The sequence below is a fragment of the Oncorhynchus mykiss genome, chromosome 6 (genome assembly GCF_057628025.1).
Source record: "Oncorhynchus mykiss isolate SJ-2025 chromosome 6, ASM5762802v1, whole genome shotgun sequence".
NCBI lineage: Eukaryota > Metazoa > Chordata > Actinopteri > Salmoniformes > Salmonidae > Oncorhynchus > Oncorhynchus mykiss.
The window spans coordinates 2,459,722-2,481,805 of NC_143027.1; the positions used below are offsets into that span (position 1 = coordinate 2,459,722).

Consider the following 22,084-nt stretch of genomic DNA (forward strand, 5'->3'; position numbering starts at 1 on the left):
AGTAATATTTCTGCATGTTTTCTGTGAGCAGAAGGCTGAGGTAGTGAGAGAAGCCCTAAATCAGCTTCCTGGAATGTGGGGGTGTTACTATGGTTACCCATGATGGGTTCTAGCCCTAACAGGAAGTGTGTTGGAGGGCGTTTTACAGAGCTTTTGGTGAGATGAAGGATCCCCGTAGTGGCCCACTGTCACATTGCCTCTCATCGTCAGGCAGGACTCCACAGGGCCTTTGTCTGTCCCGGCCAGGAGATGTCTGCTGTGACATTCCTCAAAGCTCCTCTGTCAGGGTCTCTCCTCTCTCTTCCTTGTGGTCATGGACTGGTAACTTGCATTGACAGAGTATGACGAGCAGCTATGAAGCTGTCCCACAACATTGTTTAGTGTGGTGTTAAATTCCGGTCTCTCTCGGTCTCCTCTCATTGCTTGCCGCATGTTCACAGAGCGGTGACTTGACAGGGCTGGTATTAACACAGATCTACTAGTCTGCATGCCCCAGACAGGGCTGGTATTAACACAGATCTACTAGCCTGTATGCCCCAGACAGGGCTGGTATTTGCACAGATCTACTAGCCTGCATGCCCCAGACAGGGCTGGTATTAACACAGATCTACTAGCCTGCCTGCCTGCCCCAGACAGGGCTGGTATTAACACAGATCTACTAGTCTCTATGCCCCAGACAGGGCTGGTATTAACACAGATCTACTAGCCTGCATGCCCCAGACAGGGCTGGTATTAACACAGATCTACTAGCCTGTATGCCCCAGACAGGGCTGGTATTAACACAGATCTACTAGCCTGCATGCCCCAGACAGGGCTGGTATTAACACAGATCTACTAGCCTGTATGCCCCAGACAGGGCTGGTATTAACACAGATCTACTAGCCTGCTTGCCCCAGACAGGGCTGGTATTAACACAGATCTACTAGCCTGTATGCCCCAGACAGGGCTGGTATTAACACAGATCTACTAGCCTGCATGCCCCAGACAGGGCTGGTATTAACACAGATCTACTAGCCTGCATGCCCCAGACAGGGCTGGTATTAACACAGATCTACTAGCCTGCATGCCCCAGACAGGGCTGGTATTAACACAGATCTACTAGTCTGCATGCCCCAGACAGGACTGGTATTAACACAGATCTACTAGCCTGCATGCCCCAGACAGGGCTGGTATTAACACAGATCTACTAGCCTGCAAGCCCCAGACAGGGCTGGTATTAACACAGATCTACTAGCCTGCAAGCCCCAGACAGGGCTGGTATTAACATAGATCTACTAGCCTGCATGCCCCAGACAGGGCTGGTATTAACACAGATCTACTAGTCTGCATGCCCCAGACAGGACTGGTATTAACACAGATCTACTAGCCTGCATGCCCCAGACAGGGCTGGTATTAACACAGATCTACTAGCCTGCAAGCCCCAGACAGGGCTGGTATTAACACAGATCTACTAGCCTGCAAGCCCCAGACAGGGCTGGTATTAACATAGATCTACTAGCCTGCATGCCCCAGACAGGGCTGGTATTAACACAGATCTACTAGCCTGCATGCCCCAGACAGGGCTGGTATTAACACAGATCTACTAGCCTGCATGCCCCAGACAGGGCTGGTATTAACACAGATCTACTAGCCTGCATGCCCCAGACAGGGCTGGTATTAACACAGATCTACTAGCCTGCCTGCCCCAGACAGGGCTGGTATTAACACAGATCTACTAGCCTGCCTGCCCCAGACAGGGCTGGTATTAACACAGATCTACTAGCCTGCCTGCCCCAGACAGGGCTGGTATTAACACAGATCTACTAGCCTGCCTGCCCCAGACAGGGCTGGTATTAACACAGATCTACTAGCCTGCCTGCCCCAGACAGGGCTGGTATTAACACAGATCTACTAGCCTGCCTGCCCCAGACAGGGCTGGTATTAACACAGATCTACTAGCCTGCCTGCCCCAGACAGGGCTGGTATTAACACAGATCTACTAGCCTGCATGCCCCAGACAGGGCTGGTATTAACACAGATCTACTAGCCTGCCTGCCCCAGACAGGGCTGGTATTAACACAGATCTACTAGCCTGCCTGCCCCAGACAGGGCTGGTATTAACACAGATCTACTAGCCTGCCTGCCCCAGACAGGGCTGGTATTAACACAGATCTACTAGCCTGCCTGCCCCAGACAGGGCTGGTATTAACACAGATCTACTAGCCTGCCTGCCCCAGACAGGGCTGGTATTAACACAGATCTACTAGCCTGCCTGCCCCAGACAGGGCTGGTATTAACACAGATCTACTAGCCTGCCTGCCCCAGACAGGGCTGGTATTAACACAGATCTACTAGCCTGCCTGCCCCAGACAGGGCTGGTATTAACACAGATCTACTAGCCTGCCTTCCCCAGACAGGGCTGGTATTAACACAGATCTACTAGCCTGCCTGCCCCAGACAGGGCTGGTATTAACACAGATCTACTAGCATGCCTGCCCCAGACAGGGCTGGTATTAACACAGATCTACTAGCCTGCATGCCCCAGACAGGGCTGGTATTAACACAGATCTACTAGCCTGCCTGCCCCAGACAGGGCTGGTATTAACACAGATCTACTAGCCTGCATGCCCCAGACAGGGCTGGTATTAACACAGATCTACTAGCCTGCATGCCCCAGACAGGGCTGGTATTAACACAGATCTACTAGCCTGCCTGCCCCAGACAGGGCTGGTATTAACACAGATCTACTAGCCTGCCTGCCCCAGACCGGGCTGGTATTAACACAGATCTACTAGCCTGCCTGCCCCAGACAGGGCTGGTATTAACACAGATCTACTAGCCTGCATGCCCCAGACAGGGCTGGTATTAACACAGATCTACTAGCCTGCCTGCCCCAGACAGGGCTGGTATTAACACAGATCTACTAGCCTGCCTGCCCCAGACAGGGCTGGTATTAACACAGATCTACTAGCCTGCCTGCCCCAGACAGGGCTGGTATTAACACAGATCTACTAGCCTGCCTGCCCCAGACAGGGCTGGTATTAACACAGATCTACTAGCCTGCCTGCCCCAGACAGGGCTGGTATTAACACAGATCTACTAGCCTGCATGCCCCAGACAGGGCTGGTATTAACACAGATCTACTAGCCTGCCTGCCCCAGACAGGGCTGGTATTAACACAGATCTACTAGCCTGCCTGCCCCAGACAGGGTATTACAGTTTTTGTTCAATCGCTAACAAACGTCGGTCAACACTGAAGCCACTTTTTCAAAACTCTTCACACAGGGCTGCATTACCAACAAGAATCTGAGGCCAAACGGTTCATCTCCCCTCCAAAACTCACTCAAACCACCAAAACACTTCATACATCTCAAAATCAGTTGGTTGGACCAGAACACTGGCAACAATTCTCACTCAGAAAGCATAACATTGTCCCTCGTAACACACCGATCTAAAAAACACTAACAAGGGGCATTACATAAATGATGAACTTTTCTCTTTTGAAGTTTGTATGATTTTTCACGTAAATCAGTATTTCATTATAGAATAAGAATAACACCTTTTCAGTTGATTGACTAAATTATATGTAACAAGAATGAATCAGAAATGCAACAATTTGCTTCAATAGCCTCTTTGTTTTATATATATATATCTTTGCATATGGTAATGTACTTGTAAATAAAACTAATTCCTGAAATTCCAGGACGGCAATAATAATTACAAAAAAACATCATCAACATGTATAGTATAATCACTCATACTGTACAGTACTGTGAGGGTTCTAGTTCTCATCAACATGTATAGTATAATCACTCATACTGTACAGTACTGTGAGGGTTCTAGTTCTCATCAACATGTATAGTATAATCACTCATACTGTACGGTACTGTGAGGGTTCTGGTTCTCCCTCTCTCCTGCTTTTGACCACAAGTTCTCATCAACATCACATCTGATGTTTTGTCTGCCGACGCATCATGGAAAGTATCTCCTGGAATGTTTGATCCAACCCTGGCAGTCTTCAGGAGAAGTGTCTCCTCACAATGGGCAGTCTTCAGGAGAAGTGTCTCCTCACAATGGGCAGTCTTCAGGAGAAGTGTCTCCTCACAATGGGCAGTCTTCAGGAGAAGTGTCTCCTCACAATGGGCAGTCTTCAGGAGAAGTGTCTCCTCACAATGGGCAGTCTTCAGGAGAAGTGTCTCCTCACAATGGGCAGTCTTCAGGAGAAGTGTCTCCTCACAATGGGCAGTCTTCAGGAGAAGTGTCTCCTCACAATGGGCAGTCTTCAGGAGAAGTGTCTCCTCACAATGGGCAGTCTTCAGGAGAAGTGTCTCCTCACAATGGGCAGTCTTCAGGAGAAGTGTCTCCTCACAATGGGCAGTCTTCAGGAGAAGTGTCTCCTCCCAATGGGCAGTCTTCAGGAGAAGTGTCTCCTCCCAATGGGCAGTCTTCAGGAGAAGTGTCTCCTCCCAATGGGCAGTCTTCAGGAGAAGTGTCTCCTCACAATGGGCAGTCTTCAGGAGAAGTGTCTCCACACCCTGCCAGTCTTCAGGAGAAGTGTCTTCACACCCTGCATTCATGGTATCCAGTAAGGACATCTGGTCATGTGGATGGTGGTCATAAACCTTCCTCCTCCACACAGAGAAAAACCCCTCTATGGGGTTTAGGAAGGGGGAGTATGGAGGCAGGAATAGTACTGATATCCTTGGATGTGTCGTAAACCAGTCTGACTGCAGCAGAGTGGTGGAATGCTGCATTATCCCACACAACAACGAAGGCAGTGCAGCAGTGGTGGAATGCCACATTACCCCACACAACAACGAAGGCAGTGCAGCAGAGTGGTGGAATGCCACATTACCCCACACAACAACGAAGGCAGTGCAGCAGAGTGGTGGAATGCCACATTATCCCACACAACAACGAAGGCAGTGCAGCAGAGTGGTGGAATGCCACATTATCCCACACAACAACGAAGGCAGTGCAGCAGAGTGGTGGAATGCCACATTACCCCACACAACAACGAAGGCAGTGCAGCAGAGTGGTGGAATGCCACATTATCCCACACAACAACGAAGGCAGTGCAGCAGAGTGGTGGAATGCCACATTACCCCACACAACAACGAAGGCAGTGCAGCAGAGTGGTGGAATGCCACATTACCCCACACAACAACGAAGGCAGTGCAGCAGAGTGGTGGAATGCCACATTATCCCACACAACAACGAAGGCAGTGCAGCAGAGTGGTGGAATGCCACATTACCCCACACAACAACGAAGGCAGTGCAGCAGAGTGGTGGAATGCCACATTATCCCACACAACAACGAAGGCAGTGCAGCAGAGTGGTGGAATGCCACATTACCCCACACAACAACGAAGGCAGTGCAGCAGAGTGGTGGAATGCCACATTATCCCACACAACAACGAAGGCAGCGCAGCAGAGTGGTGGAATGCCACATTACCCCACACAACAACGAAGGCAGTGCAGCAGAGTGGTGGAATGCCACATTACCCCACACAACAACAAAGGCAGTGCAGCAGAGTGGTGGAATGCCACATTATCCCACACAACAACGAAGGTAGAGGGGAGTTTCATGCCCCTCTCTTCTCCGCTAGCACAAGTCGATTATGCAGATTCATCCAGGAAATAAATTAGCCTCTCTGTGTTGTAGGGGGGTCAATGAGTGGTTTGTGTAACAGCAATCAATCTGCTATCCAATCACATGTCTTCCCCTGCGGGCGTGTTGAATCCAGCGTATCTTTGTGGATGATGTGCTGTTCGCCTGGCTTCTCCGTTACTCTCTGAAATACCTTAAATCCACAGTTTTACAGTACTTTACATTATGCATAGCTGTGTATGTAAACCCTGTTTGGTTATTGAACAGACATCTTACCTGGACATATTGATACTGGAGTTCTTTCACACGTTCCCCGTTTCTCTTAAAGGGTACAACTGCTTCATCCTTGTTTCATGTTTCTCTAGGACTCTGGCAACTGTCGTTGTGCTGACCGTATTCACATTCCCAACAGTGATATTGTCTGCCAGCACTCTGTCCCGAACTTCCTGCAGTTTTATTGCATTGTTGCCAATTACCATGGCAACCATGGCAATTTCCTGCGCATCGGATAATATTCTGCCTCTCCTTCCTGTGGAAGGCAACCTTTTGGATCCTACTGAAAAACACAAAACAAATCAATATATTTCTAAATGTCAGTACATGTAAAAATGTGAACACACTGTTATTGTACTGTAATATGTAGTTCAGTTATCATTGGAAGGAAGCACATCTCAACATGTTGTTTTGCCGGTAAATTCGTACTATTGATGCAACTGCTGAACGCTGGTTGGTTGCATCTTTAAACCGTCCTCTCTGAGACACCACCGACCAACCTGTCTCCCTCTCCCTGCCTCTCCTCCTTCCCTCACCAACCTGTCTCCCTCTCCCTGCCACTCTCCTTCCCCCACCAACCTGTCTCTCTCTGAGACACCATGGTTTACAATGGTCAGTAATTATGTCCCTCATCTCATCAGAGACTACTTCTCTTGGTCTTCCTCTCCTTTGTCCTCCACGCTGTCTCCCTCTCCCTGCCTCTCCTCCTTCCCTCACCAACCTGTCTCCCTCTCCCTGCCACTCTTCTTCCCCCACCAACATGTCTCCCTCTCCCTGCCACTCTTCTTCCCCCACCAACCTGTCTCTCTCTCCCTGCCTCTCTTCTTTCCCCCACCAACCTGTCTCCCTGCCACTCTTCTTCCCCCACCAACCTGTCTCTCTCTCCCTGCCACTCTTCTTCCCCCACCAACCTGTCTCCCTCTCCCTGCCACTCTTCTTTCCTCACCCACCTGTCTCCCTCTCCCTGCCACTCTTCTTTCCTCACCAACCTGTCTCCCTATCCCTGCCACTCTTCTTCCCCCACCAACCTGTCTCCCTCTCCCTGCCACTCTTCTATCCCCACCAACCTGTCTCCCTCTCCCTGCCACTCTTCTTTCCTCACCCACCTGTCTCCCTCTCCCTGCCACTCTTCTTTCCTCACCAACCTGTCTCCCTCTCCCTGCCACTCTTCTATCCCCACCAACCTGTCTCCCTCTCCCTGCCTCTCTTCTATCCCCACCAACCTGTCTCCCTCTCCCTGCCTCTCTTCTATCCCCACCAACCCGTCTCCCTCTCCCTGCCTCTCTTCTTCCCCCACCAACCTGTCTCCCTCTCCCTGCCTCTCTTCTTCCCCCACCAACCTCTCTCTCTCTCTCTCTCTCTCTGCCACTCTTCTTCCTCCACCAACCTGTCTCTCTCTCTCTGCCACTCTTCTTCCTCCACCAACCTGTCTCTCTCTCCCTGCCACTCTTCTTCCCCCACCAACCTCTCTCTCTCTCTCTCTCTGCCACTCTTCTTCCTCCACCAACCTGTCTCTCTCTCTCTGCCACTCTTCTTCCTCCACCAACCTGTCTCTCTCTCTCTGCCACTCTTCTTCCCCCACCAACCTGTCTCCCTGCCACTCTTCTTCCCCCACCAACCTGTCTCCCTGCCACTCTTCTTCCCCCACCAACCTGTCTCTCTCTCCCTGCCTCTCTTCTATCCCCACCAACCTGTCTCCCTCTCCCTGCCTCTCTTCTTTCTCCACCAACCTGTCTCCCTCTCCCTGCCTCTCTTCTTTCTCCACCCACCTGTCTCCCTCTCCCTGCCTCTCTTCTTTCTCCACCAACCTGTCTCCCTCTCCCTGCCTCTCTTCTTTCTCCACCAACCTGTCTCCCTCTCCCTGCCTCTCTTCTTTCTCCACCCACCTGTCTCCCTCTCCCTGCCACTCTTCTCTCCCCACCAACCTGTCTCCCTCTCCCTGCCACTCTTCTCTCCCCACCAACCTGTCTCCCTCTCCCTGCCACTCTTCTTCCCCCACCAACCTGTCTCCCTTGATCCATGTTTCCAAACTAAATCATCCCGAAGCAGTCCTCTTTTTGTCTGTTTGGTAACGAGACTAAAAACATGACTCGTGGGTCGGCTTTCAGATGTGTTTGGAATGATTAAATATCCTGCTGAGATTTTCTATAGGTTTCAGTCTGGTTCCTGCAGAAATTCACGACATTTGCCATCATTCTGTGTTGAATGTGTTTTTAACAGTTTTGGAAACGGTGTGTTAGCATTTGAAAACGTGCTGCAAATATATAGTTTTGCAGGTGGCGGAGTATGAATGAGAACAGAGTTGATGGATTTTGGAGAATGTGGTCATTTGAATGCATTTTGTGTGAAAGCAATGAAAAATGATCCACAGTTTGGTCCACAGACACTTCTGTTTCGCTGACTGTGTGAAGAGTTTTGCCAATGTGACTTCAGTTTTGACCAATGCATGTTGTTATTTTTTTATTCTCTAACTCTGAGATCTGCTAGCCTGCATGCCAGAGCTCTGTTTACGCTGTCTTACCACTGTCATTATCACCAACCTGTTACAGAATGTCTATGCACAAGGCCTCCCGAGTGGCACAGGGGCCTAAGGCATCGCAGTGCTAGAGGCGTCACTACAGACCCAGGCTGTATCACAACCGGCTGTGATCGGGAGTCCCATAGGGCGGCGCACAGTTGGCGTCGTCCGGGTTTGGCCCGGGGGGGGGGGGGGCTTTTACTTAGCTCATCGTTCTCTAACCTGGCTAGCTTCCGGGGTTAAGCGGGGCGGGTGTTAAGAATCGCGGTTTGGCGTTTCGGAGGACGCATGATTCAACCTTCGCCTCCCGAGCCCGTTGGGGAGTTGTAGCGAGGAGACAATAAAAATAAACGTCATTCTAGAATGTTGACCGGAAACCATGACGATGACTAATACAGATGTAGTCTCAGATCTGTCTCGGATGTGTAGGATCTGTAGAGAGCCATTGTAAGTAACACTGACTTTTGTGTTTTCCAGAGATGCAGAGAAGTGCAGATTACATAGATAGAAATGCTGTCCAGTGTGGTGACTGTGACCTGTTCACACAGTGAGGAGACATTGAAAATGACAGTACCTTGTGTTTTCCAGAGGCGCAGAGGAAAAAGCAGACTGTGATGTTTGACTCCGTGGAGGACTGGACTCAAGACATGAAGAGAACTAAAGGAAACTGTAGAGTGGTGTCGGAGAACAGCAACTTCGAGCTCTCTCCAAAGTACGGACATTTTATTTAAACAGCTGACCAATGCCGTGGGAAATATAACTGCTGTAACATGCTAGTTACATATCAAGACGTTGAATCCTGATCAACATGCTTTTGGTTGAAGTCGTTCTCTTGGATTCCTCTATTTCCTGTTGTATCATGTTATGAGTAAACCAAAACGTCTATTTCCTGCAGGTTGCCTCAGTATTTTATAGTCCCAACAAACGTCTCGGACGAAGACTTGACTAAGTACCAGGGAAAGGGATTACCGGTATGTGTTGGGGTTTTTATTTAAGTCGTTTTGTGTCTGGTACTTGATTAATATTGAATATATCACATTTGAATTATATGACCGTAACTCTTCACTTGCTGTATTGGGGTCAGTATACAAATAAATTAATGAATGTATTTGATAATGTCTGTTTTCAGATGTGGTGCTGGTCTCATCATAGCGGCTGTGCCTTGTTTAAAACCGCCTCAATACCCCTGGTACAAGAGGACAACGTCCCACAAACCTACATGGAGAAGTAAAAGACATCCTGATTGGTTACATCGTATTGTCTGTGTTTTTAATAGTAATTAATGCTTATGTATGTATTGATTTTGATAAGTTGTGATTTTATGGATTTTTTCCAGTCCTACCTTTTTAAATGTTTATATATATATATTTTTTTAAATGTTTATGAAATGTACCGACTGTTGTGTAACACTGTGAGGTGTGTTGCAGAATGTTGACGGCGGTGGCTCACAACCACCTGTACTCCGTAAAGACCGAAGACCTGTCCGACACACTGCCGACCGTTCAGGACATCCTGTTGTCTTACAACAAATTCAAACAGTTCTTCCTCATCGACAATACAACAGAGTTCTGGATGTCCGATATGAAATGGTTCTCCTCACTGGACAACTGTGGATGGCTGGACATCATCAGGTGAGATTTGAAAACCAAACTACTGTTTTTTATAATGTTTATTAGGTTTATAAGTTTATTTACCACGCCGTTTGCTCCTACAGACAGTGAGCCAGGTGGTTTGCACTATAAAACAGGCCTCGCTACTGTTCGGTTGAACGTAAAACTAGTGACCTAAGAGACTTTGAGCGTGGTATGATCGTCGGTGCCAAGGCGAGCCGGATTCAGTATCTCAGAAACGGCCGGCCTCCTGGTTCTTTCAACGCACCACAGTGTCTAGGGTTTACGGAGAACGGTGCGACAAACAAAACATCCATGTGGGTGAAAACAGCTCGTTGATGACAGAAGTCGAATGGGAAGAATCGTGCAACCTAACAGGCGGGCCACAACTGCAGTACAACAGTGGTGTGCAGAACAGCATCCCAGAACACACAACTTGTCGCTCCTTGTCACTGATTGGCTATTGCAGCAGACTACCACACTGGGCTTCCTCCTATCAGCTAAAAACAAGAAGAAGCTGCTCCAGTGGACACGACATCATCAACACTGGACCATTGAAGAGTGGGGAGAAACATCGCCTGGTCCGACGAATCCCGGTTCCTGTTGCATCATTCTGATGGCAGTCAGGATTTGGCGTGCATGGACCCATCCTGCCTGGTGTCACCGGTACCGGTTGGTGGCGGTGGTGTACCCGTGTGGGGAATGTTTTCCTTGCTAAAGTTAGGTCCCTAGATACCAATCGAAAAATGTTTTTGGATGCCATACCTTGTAGAATCCATACTCCTGATGAATTCCGGCTGTTCTGGGGGAGGGGGGGGGGGGGGGGGGGGTCTGACTCAATACTAGATGGGTCTAAAGACATTAGGCCTAATCAAATGGCCACTGAATATTTGACCAGTGCTACCAATCTATTTGTTTAGGATCATGTCTCACGCGGAGAGCCAATGTCTTGTCTCACACGGAGAGCCAATGTCTTGTCTCACGCGGAGAGCCAATGTCTTGTCTCACGCGGAGAGCCAATGTCTTGTCTCACTCGGAGAGCCAATGTCTTGTCTCGCGCGGAGAGCCAATGTCTTGTCTCGCGCGGAGAGCCAATGTCTTGTCTCGCGCGGAGAGCCAATGTCTTGTCTCGCGCGGAGAGCCAATGTCTTGTCTCGCGCGGAGAGCCAATGTCTTGTCTCGCGCGGAGAGCCAATGTCTTGTCTCGCGCGGAGAGCCAATGTCTTGTCTCGCGCGGAGAGCCAATGTCTTGTCTCGCGCGGAGAGCCAATGTCTTGTCTCGCGCGGAGAGCCAATGTCTTGTCTCGCGCGGAGAGCCAATGTCTTGTCTCGCGCGGAGAGCCAATGTCTTGTCTCGCGCGGAGAGCCAATGTCTTGTCTCGCGCGGAGAGCCAATGTCTTGTCTCGCGCGGAGAGCCAATGTCTTGTCTCGCGCGGAGAGCCAATGTCTTGTCTCGCGCGGAGAGCCAATGTCTTGTCTCGCGCGGAGAGCCAATGTCTTGTCTCGCGCGGAGAGCCAATGTCTTGTCTCGCGCGGAGAGCCAATGTCTTGTCTCGCGCGGAGAGCCAATGTCTTGTCTCGCGCGGAGAGCCAATGTCTTGTCTCGCGCGGAGAGCCAATGTCTTGTCTCGCGCGGAGAGCCAATGTCTTGTCTCGCGCGGAGAGCCAATGTCTTGTCTCGCGCGGAGAGCCAATGTCTTGTCTCGCGCGGAGAGCCAATGTCTTGTCTCGCGCGGAGAGCCAATGTCTTGTCTCGCGCGGAGAGCCAATGTCTTGTCTCGCGCGGAGAGCCAATGTCTTGTCTCGCGCGGAGAGCCAATGTCTTGTCTCGCGCGGAGAGCCAATGTCTTGTCTCGCGCGGAGAGCCAATGTCTTGTCTCGCGCGGAGAGCCAATGTCTTGTCTCGCGCGGAGAGCCAATGTCTTGTCTCGCGCGGAGAGCCAATGTCTTGTCTCGCGCGGAGAGCCAATGTCTTGTCTCGCGCGGAGAGCCAATGTCTTGTCTCGCGCGGAGAGCCAATGTCTTGTCTCGCGCGGAGAGCCAATGTCTTGTCTCGCGCGGAGAGCCAATGTCTTGTCTCGCGCGGAGAGCCAATGTCTTGTCTCGCGCGGAGAGCCAATGTCTTGTCTCGCGCGGAGAGCCAATGTCTTGTCTCGCGCGGAGAGCCAATGTCTTGTCTCGCGCGGAGAGCCAATGTCTTGTCTCGCGCGGAGAGCCAATGTCTTGTCTCGCGCGGAGAGCCAATGTCTTGTCTCGCGCGGAGAGCCAATGTCTTGTCTCGCGCGGAGAGCCAATGTCTTGTGTGTTGCAGACAGTGTCTCGTCTCACTTGGCATGCCAATGTCTTGTCTCACGCGGAGAGCCAATGTCTTGTGTGTTGCAGACAGTGTCTCCAGAAGGCCGTGGAGGTAGTTGAGAGCCTGGAAAAGGAAAACACCAATGTTCTCATTATGGGTAAGGACCATTTGAGGAAGCTTGTATTTTATTTGACAAGGGGTTTGGCCAAACAGTTCCTGACATGTTGTTTGACATATTTTTATTTGCTTAACATTTGTCCCACAATGATACTCAGGAGAGGATGTTGCTGAGTTGACTATCCTCCTGGTTCTATAAAAACAATGACATGAATTGAAGGTAGACTCCGCTAAATGACGTTGCCACGAGCAGCTCCGGTGATATTGAGATAAGCGAGATGCAAGACATTGCTCTCAGTCACACACAGTATATGCTGTTTACAGTGTGGTACCCAGGGTACCAAAACAACAAGAGAAGTTGACCCTCGCGCTTCAATGCTCTTAGTCGTTGAAGAAATTGACCCACTATGCTGTGTCTACGTCATGTCGCTGAGTCTACAGTTAAATATGTGTTTGTGTTGCAGAGGAGGCTGGTAAGGACCTGTACTGGGTCCTACCTCTATATTGTATAGTATCAGAGGAGGCTGGTTAGGACCTGTACTGGGTCCTACCTCTATATTGTATAGTATCAGAGGAGGCTGGTTAGGACCTGTACTGGGTCCTACCTCCTATATTGTATAGTATCAGAGGAGGCTGGTTAGGACCTGTACTGGGTCCTACCTCCTATATTGTATAGTATCAGAGGAGGCTGGTTAGGACCTGTACTGGGTCCTACCTCCTATATTGTATAGTATCAGAGGAGGCTGGTTAGGACCTGTACTGGGTCCTACCTCTATATCGTATAGTATCAGAGGAGGCTGGTTAGGACCTGTACTGGGTGTTAGATTGTGTTGTATTTTTCCAGAGGAGGGCGGTTCAGACCTGTGCTGTGTGGTCTCCAGCCTGGTCCAGTTGATGTTGGACCCCTACTACAGAACTCTTCTGGGCTTCCAGAGTCTGGTACAGAAGGAGTGGGTAGCAGGAGGACATGCTTTCCTGGATCGCTCCAACCATCTACACCTCAAGGACAAGGTGGAGGTAAGATCCGGGTGTCCTGTTTTTGTTTATTCTGTCGTCTGACAATTTAAACTAGCCATCAAAACCTTGATTCTTCCGCCTCCCTCTCAGAGCTTATTGGAGGAAAGGCTCAAGTCCCTCCCCTTGACATCCTCCAATGAGCTTTGAGAAGGAGAGGAATTTTTAAGAATCAAGGACTGTAGGGGAATCAAGGATTTGAGATGTTTAAAAATAAAACACACAACTGTGGTGTATAGGTGACAACCGTGTCCCTCTGTCCGTCCTCTCAGAGCCAGTCTCCAGTGTTTCTGCTCTTCCTGGAGTGTGTGTGGCAGCTACAGCAGCAGCATGGTCCGGCCTTCCAGTTCTCAGAGACCTACCTGACCGTGCTGTCTGACAGCGTCCATGTTCCGGTCTTCACCACCTTCCTCTTTAACAACGACAGCCACAGAGACAGCTTACTCAGGGTAAAGACACATGCAGGCAGGCACACACACTACCAATACAGCAGCTTACTCAGGGTAAAGACACATGCAGGCAGGCACACTACCAATACAGCAGCTTACTCAGGGTAAAGACACACTAGCAGGCAGGCACACTACCAATACAGCAGCTTACTCAGGGTAAAGACACACTAGCAGGCAGGCACACTACCAATACAGCAGCTTACTCAGGGTAAAGACACATGCAGGCACACTACTAATACAGCAGCTTACTCAGGGTAAAGACACATGCAGGCAGGCACACTACCAATACAGCAGCTTACTCAGGGTAAAGACACATGCAGGCACACTACTAATACAGCAGCTTACTCAGGGTAAAGACACATGCAGGCAGGCACACTACCAATACAGCAGCTTACTCAGGGTAAAGACACATACAGGCAGGCACATTACCAATACAGCAGCTTACTCAGGGTAAAGACACATGCAAGCAGGCACACTACCAATACAGTAGCTTACTCAGGGTAAAGACACATGCAGGCAGGCAGGCACATTACCAATACAGCAGCTTACTCAGGGTAAAGACACATGCAGGCAGGCACACACATTACCAATACAGCATGTTTTCTCTAGGCTGTCTACAAACCGCTCTGCAGTAGTTAGACCTACAAACCACTCTGCAGTAGTTAGACCTACAAACCGCTCTGCAGTAGTTAGACCAACAAACCGCTCTGCAGTAGTTAGACCTACAAACCGCTCTGCAGTAGTTAGACCTACAAACCGCTCTGCAGTAGTTAGACCAACAAACCGCTCTGCAGTAGTTAGACCAACAAACCGCTCTGCAGTAGTTAGGCCTACAAACCGCTCTGCAGTAGTTAGACCAACAAACCGCTCTGCAGTAGTTAGACCAACAAACCGCTCTGCAGTAGTTAGGCCTACAAACCGCTCTGCAGTAGTTAGGCCTACAAACCGCTCTGCAGTAGTTAGGCCTACAAACCGCTCTGCAGTAGTTAGGCCTACAAACCGCTCTGCAGTAGTTAGGCCTACAAACCGCTCTGCAGTAGTTAGGCCTACAAACCGCTCTGCAGTAGTTAGGCCTACAAACCGCTCTGCAGTAGTTAGGCCTACAAACCGCTCTGCAGTAGTTAGGCCTACAAACCGCTCTGCAGTAGTTAGGCCTACAAACCGCTCTGCAGTAGTTAGGCCTACAAACCGCTCTGCAGTAGTTAGGCCTACAAACCGCTCTGCAGTAGTTAGGCCTACAAACCGCTCTGCAGTAGTTAGGCCTACAAACCGCTCTGCAGTAGTTAGGCCTACAAACCGCTCTGCAGTAGTTAGGCCTACAAACCGCTCTGCAGTAGTTAGGCCTACAAACCGCTCTGCAGTAGTTAGGCCTACAAACCGCTCTGCAGTAGTTAGGCCTACAAACCGCTCTGCAGTAGTTAGACCTACAAACCGCTCTGCAGTAGTTAAGCCTACAAACCGCTCATCTGTAGATGCATGCCAGCACATAACATTTGGCCTGCTTCTACTGAACCCCTGGTGTGGACTGGATGAACCCCTGGTGTGGACTGGATGAACCCCTGGTGTGGATTGGATGTTCCTTTTCTTTAAGACTGTATACTGGAACAGTCACTACATTTATAATAGTGTTATCAAATACCAACCTTTTACTAATGATACCAGGCCAAGTTATCACATCGCTTTGAGGCAAGCAACACTGAAGCATGCATGAGCGCATCAGCTGTTCCGGATGACTGTGTGATCATGTTCTCCGTAGCCGATGTGAGTAAGACCTTTAAACAGGTCAACATTCACAAGTTCTGCAGGGCCAGATGGATTACCCGGATGTGTAATCTGAGCATGCGCTTACCTACTGGCAATTTCAAGCTGTCCCAAGTTCCTTGGTGTCCACATACCAATAAACTATCATGGTCCAAACACTCCAAGACAGTCTTGAAGAGGGCACGACAACGCCTATTCCCCCTCAGAAGACTGAAAAGATTTGACATGAGTCCTCAGATCCTCAAAAAGTTATACAGCTGCACCATCGAGAGCATCACCACCTGGTATGGCAACTGATCGGCATCCGACCGCAAGGCACTACAGAGGGTAGTGCGTATGGCCCAGTATATCACTGGGGCCAAGCTTCCTGCCATCCAGGACCTCTATACCAGGCGGTGTCAGAGGAAGCCCAAAAAATGGTCAAAGACTCCAGGCACCAAGTAATATACTGTTCTCTCTGCTACCGTACGGCAAATGGTACCGGAGGTCCAAGTTGAGGTTCAAAAGGCTTCTTAACAGCTTCTACCCCCAAGCCATAAGACTCCTGAACAGCTAATCAAATGGCTACCTGGACTATTTGCACGCCCCCACCCCCCATTTTTACTCTGCTGCTACTCTATCTGTGCATAGTCACTTTAATAACTATCTGCATGTACATGTTACCTCAATTACTTCAACTAACCGGTGCGCCCGCACATTGACTCTGTACCAGTACCCCCTGTATATATCCTCACTACTGTTGTTTTGTTGCTCTATAATTCTTTTTTATTTGTTTATTACATTTTTTACTTCAGTTTATTTTTAGTAAGTACTTCACTTTTTTTTCTCTTTTTTTTCTTGACTGCATTATTAAGGGCCTGTCAGTGAGCATTTCACTGTGAGAGCACTGTAACAGGTTGTAACACGGCAACAGGTTGTAACCGGTTGTAACACGGCAACAGGTTGTAACCGGTTGTAACACGGCAACAGGTTGTAACCGGTTGTAACACGGCAACAGGTTGTAACCGGTTGTAACACGGCAACAGGTTGTAACCGGTTGTAACACGGCAACAGGTTGTAACCGGTTGTAACACGGCAACAGGTTGTAACCGGTTGTAACACGGCAACAGGTTGTAACCGGTTGTAACACGGCAACAGGTTGTAACCGGTTGTAACACGGCAACAGGTTGTAACCGGTTGTAACACGGCAACAGGTTGTAACCGGTTGTAACACGGAAACAGGTTGTAACCGGTTGTAACAACGGAAACAGGTTGTAACAACGGTAACAGGTTGTAACAACGGCAACAGGTTGTAACAGGTTGTAACAACGGCAACAGGTTGTAACAGGTTGTAACACAGTAACAGGTTGTAACAGGTTGTAACACGGCAACAGGTTGTAACAGGTTGTAACACGGCAACAGGTTGTAACAGGTTGCAACACGGCAACAGGTTGCAACACGGCAACAGGTTGCAACAGGTTGTAACAGGTTGTCACAGGTTGTAACAGGTTGTAACACGTAACACGGCAACAGGTTGTAACAGGTTGTAACACGGTAACAGGTTGTAACCGGTTGTAACAACGGCAACACGTTGTAACAGGTTGTAACACGGTAACAGGTTGTAACCGGTTGTAACAACGGCAACAGGTTGTAACAGGTTGTAACACGGCAACAGGTTGTAACAGGTTGTAACACGGCAACAGGTTGTAACACGGCAACAGGTTGTAACAGGTTGTAACACGGCAACAGGTTGTAACCGGTTGTAACAACGGCAACAGGTTGTAACCGGTTGTAACAACGGCAACAGGTTGCAACACGGCAACAGGTTGTAACAGGTTGTAACACGTAACACGGCAACAGGTTGTAACAGGTTGCAACACTGCAACAGGTTGCAATGCTGCAACAGGTTGCAACGCTGCAACAGGTTGCAACGCGGCAACAGGTTGCAACGCGGCAACAGGTTGCAACGCGGCAACAGGTTGCAACGCGGCAACAGGTTGCAACGCGGCAACAGGTTGCAACGCGGCAACAGGTTGTAACACTGCAACAGGTTGTAACCTGTTATTTTTGGCACATGTGATTTGTACTCAGATACTCTGAAGGCCTGTAGTGTAGATGACTAGACACCAGACTCTTCCGGCTGTGTTGTACCAGAATGTCCATGGGCCAGGGGAGGCTGGTGTCACTTTAAATCAGAGGACGAGCTCATTGTAACGTCTGGAATTGAATTAATGTAACAGTGACCACCGTTCCATTACCGTGCCGTACCATTACCGCGCCGTTCCATTACCATTACCGCGCCGTTCCATTACCGTGCCGTTCCATTAACGTGCCGTTCCGTTACCGTGCCGTACCGTTACCGTTACCGTGCCGTTCCATTACCGTGCCGTTCCATTACCGCGCCGTTCCATTACCGTGCCGTTCCATTGCCATTACCGTGCCGTTCCATTACCGTGCCGTTCCATTGCCATTACCGCACCGTTACATTACCGTGCCGTTCCATTACCGTGCCGTTCCAATACCGTGCCGTTCCATTACCGTGCCGTTCCATTACCGCGCCGTTCCATTACCGTGCCGTTCCATTACCGTGCCGTTCCATTAGGGGGCGGCAGGGTAGCCTAGTGGTTAGAGCGTTGGACTAGTGACCGGAAGGTTGTGAGTTCAAACCCCCGAGCTGACAAGGTACAAATCTGTCGTTCTGCCCCTGAACAGGCAGTTAACCCACTGTTCCCAGGCCGTCATTGAAAATAAGAATTTGTTCTTAACTGACTTGCCTGGTTAAATAAAGGTAAAATAAAAAAAATAAAAAAATTACCATTACCGCGCCGTTCCATTGCCGTGTCGTTCCATTACCATTACCGTGCCGTTCCATTACCGTTACCGTGCCGTTCCGTTACCGTGCCGTTCCATTACCGCGCCGTTCCATTACCGCGCCGTTCCATTACCGTGCCGTTCCATTACCGTTACCGTGCCGTTCCATTACCGTTACCGTGCCGTTCCGTTACCGTGCCGTTCCATTACCGTGCCGTTCCATTACCGCGCCGTTCCATTACCGTGCCGTTCCATTGCCATTACTGCGCCGTTCCATTACCGCGCCGTTCTATTGCCATTACCGCGCCGTTCCATTGCCATTACCGCGCCGTTCCATTGCCATTACCGCGCCGTTCCATTGCCGCGCCGTTCCATTACCGCGCCGGTCCATTACTGCGCCGGTCCATTAACATGCTGTTACAGTGAGCCCGTCCTCCCTCCACCAGGCTCCACTTCTTCTGTGTACAGTAGGGTAAACAGCCTGTACCATATACAGTATGCCCACATACGCCCAGCCTGACTGTTTGCTTGTCTTGGCAGGCCGAGTCGCCCCACACACAAAGAAGCCCATTGAACTGCCCTACAGTGTGGGACTGGTCGGTGCAGTTTGACTGCAAGGCACAGGATCTCTTCACTAACCCTTTGTATACTGAGAAGCCCAAGCAGGACACGTCTGTGAGGAAATCATACAGGCCCAGGGTACTCTCTCTTTCTGTCTCTCGCTCTCTCTGTCTCCCGCTCTCTCTCTGTCTGTCTCCCGCTCTCTCTCTGTCTGTGTCTCTCGCTCTCTCTCTGTCTGTGTCTCTCGCTCTCTCTCTGTCTGTGTCTCTCGCTCTCTCTCTGTCTGTGTCTCTCGCTCTCTCTCTGTCTGTGTCTCTCGCTCTCTCTCGCTCTCTCTCGCACTCCATTCAACTGTAATAGTCAGTTTACTATATTCCAACATTATGCTGATCAAAATGTCTCTAATGTTCTTCTATATCTGCCTTCCAGCACCTGCGTCAGCTGTCCCTGCCAAGCTCAGCCTTCAAGACCCCCCCTAAGAAGGGCTTCTTTAAAGACGAGGCGGACAACCTGAAGAAAATCCTCGGCGTAAAGAGGCTCAGTCGCTGGATGCTGTCTCCTTCCTCAGATTCCCCTCAGACCTCGTCTTCAGTCAGGGAGTTCTACGAGGCGTGGCAGACTAAACCATTGGACTACCACGGTCTGCTGCTGCCCTGCCTGGACGGTCCCTCCATACGCGTCTGGATGCAGAGGTACCTGCCCGTAGAGATAGACTTCCCCCTAAAAATATACTTTTCCTTTTTGAAAACGGCCTAATTTGCATTGATATGAGTCAAACATTTTTTATTTTAGTGTCAAAAATTTACCTCAACATGTAAATGGGATCATTTTGGTCATAAAGTCCAAAAACTGAGATTTGCAATATGATATGAAAACATTATGTTGAAATGAAGCGTTGGGGTAAAAGTTTTGGTTGGGTTTGTTTCAATCCTGCCCACAGCTGGCAGTACCCAAGTCATCATCAATTCAGAGCGCAGCTGATTGTTCAATTCAGTTATCGACCATCAATAAATTACACAATGTACATCCGACAATATTTTAAAAGGTCAATAGCAAAAAAAAAAGAAAGAAAAGTGAACAATATAAATTGTTAAAAATACAAAAAATATAAATATTGAAAGCATTTAATTAGACAACTAAAAGATGTGCAACATGGACATATTGTCTCATTTACATTAATGTAATTAATTAACGGTCCATAACTCTTCCTGGAGATCGGCTATCCAAAGTCAAACCAACTTTTCCATGCACACCAGCCTGCTGAAGCTAATTGGTGAAACGATTTGGTTAACCACCTATGAACACACACGACCCACATCAACCCCCTCCCCAAAAACCAACTCACGTTTACGTTTGAATTCAGTCATGGCCGCAATCATTTGTTAACGAACGAAGTCTAAGACGAAATCAGGAAGTGCAGCGTTTTAACCTTTATTCCACCAGGAAAAGACCCTTGAACTTAGAAACCTATTTTGTGACATATATTTATACTTGTTATATCTACAAATGAATTGTTTTATAATAATAATAATATACCATATTTGACTGTAGTTGATAGGTTTCTAGAATGAAAAATTCCCTGACCAAGATGGCTGCGATTTGAGTCACATTACTGGGATGTCCAATCACTATTCTAGTGTTCTGTCTTTCTATGAAAGGTACCTGCGCTGGATCCACGATGTCCAGATCCTAGGAGGGGGTCCAGTGGCCATGCTGAGTAAAGTCTCTGAGATACTGGGGGAGGTTCAGGAGCTGCAGAGACAGCTTGATCGCCACGGCTGCACTTTAACCTCCAACCACAAGGGGGCGAGGCCAAGGGCCAAGACAGCGGCGGCGGTGATCGCAGCCAGGTCTTCGGTGAGGCTGTCGTCATCGTTCCCCTTCGTGACGTCGAGGAACTGGTCGTTCAAACCGGCCATACCGACCAGCCTGCTTCAGAGTCTCATGGTGACCGGGATACCAGGAAACCTGGCCGATAGAGAGGATGATGGTGGCCCGGAGTCTCTGGTCTAGGATACACACAGTCCCCCTGTCTATCACAAACCCAATGGGGAGGTTTGGTTGGAGGCCTGTTACTGTACCTACGTACACTGGGACCTAAAGTGTTGGACCTGTCATGGTGCTCACTGCTCAAAGCCATCGTTGACAGGATCATCATGTTCCTGCTTTAGACAGAGAAGGCCAAAGCTATATATCCTAATACCATTTGTGCACTACTGTGGCGAGCAACATTTTTTTTAACCGGTTGCTTACAAACAAAACTGTGACTGTATATGTCCCGTCTCTTGCTTAAAGGAAATGGCATCTTTAAAGAATTCCTAATTATCCATAGTTGACTACTGTCCTGTTAAGAACCATAGAGCTGTCCGGTCTAAAATACATAACTACTGTAAAGCACTGAATAATGAATTACCATTTGTATGCTCTTTTTTTAATTAAATAAAAAATGCTAGTCTCTCGATGGAATGCCAGAGGTTGCTTAATGGTTTAGAAGCCGATTTTCAAGCCAAAATCACATGAATCTATGCCCTAAGTGTACAGTATGTGTTAACCAATGATGCCAGCTGTACGTTTTATACTGCAAAAAGGAAGCTTATTTTTGTTTTGTTTTACCTTACAACTTCTATACTGTTTTATTCCTAATCTCTGTGGAATGGAATCCAAAGCCAATATCGTAATGTACTTTTAACTGGCTGTAATGTGATGGTAGTAAGAATCAGCAAATGAGAAGGTGGGAAAAGAGAGGAAAAGAGTAGGAATAGAAGGCGGGAAAAGAGTAGGAATAGAAGGCGGGAAAAGAGTAGGAATAGAAGGCGGGAAAAGAGTAGGAATAGAAGGCGGGAAAAGAGTAGGAATAGAAGGCGGGAAAAGAGTAGGAATAGAAGGCGGGAAAAGAGTAGGAATAGAAGGCGGGAAAAGAGTAGGAATAGAAGGCGGGAAAAGAGTAGGAATAGAAGGCGGGAAAAGAGTAGGAATAGAAGGCGGGAAAAGAGTAGGAATAGAAGGCGGGAAAAGAGTAGGAATAGAAGGCGGGAAAAGAGTAGGAATAGAAGGCGGGAAAAGAGTAGGAATAGAAGGCGGGAAAAGAGTAGGAATAGAAGGCG

General features: G+C 48.9%; 1 protein-coding gene across 1 annotated transcript in view; it reads left to right on the plus strand.

Annotated features, from left to right (window-relative positions):
* The window catches only part of mtmr12 (myotubularin related protein 12), a 30,242-nt gene extending 8,803 nt beyond the window's left edge, over positions 1 to 21,439 (plus strand). Inside the window, exons 7-16 of the mRNA XM_036979210.2 lie at positions 8,970 to 9,093; positions 9,277 to 9,352; positions 9,511 to 9,608; positions 9,809 to 10,012; positions 12,375 to 12,445; positions 13,250 to 13,422; positions 13,692 to 13,868; positions 18,960 to 19,118; positions 19,410 to 19,672; positions 20,639 to 21,439. Coding sequence (XP_036835105.1) covers positions 8,970 to 9,093; positions 9,277 to 9,352; positions 9,511 to 9,608; positions 9,809 to 10,012; positions 12,375 to 12,445; positions 13,250 to 13,422; positions 13,692 to 13,868; positions 18,960 to 19,118; positions 19,410 to 19,672; positions 20,639 to 20,993 — 1,700 coding nt within the window. The 3' untranslated portion in view covers positions 20,994 to 21,439. The remainder of the gene's footprint in view (positions 1 to 8,969; positions 9,094 to 9,276; positions 9,353 to 9,510; positions 9,609 to 9,808; positions 10,013 to 12,374; positions 12,446 to 13,249; positions 13,423 to 13,691; positions 13,869 to 18,959; positions 19,119 to 19,409; positions 19,673 to 20,638) is intronic.
* The last annotated feature ends 645 nt before the right edge of the window (positions 21,440 to 22,084 follow it).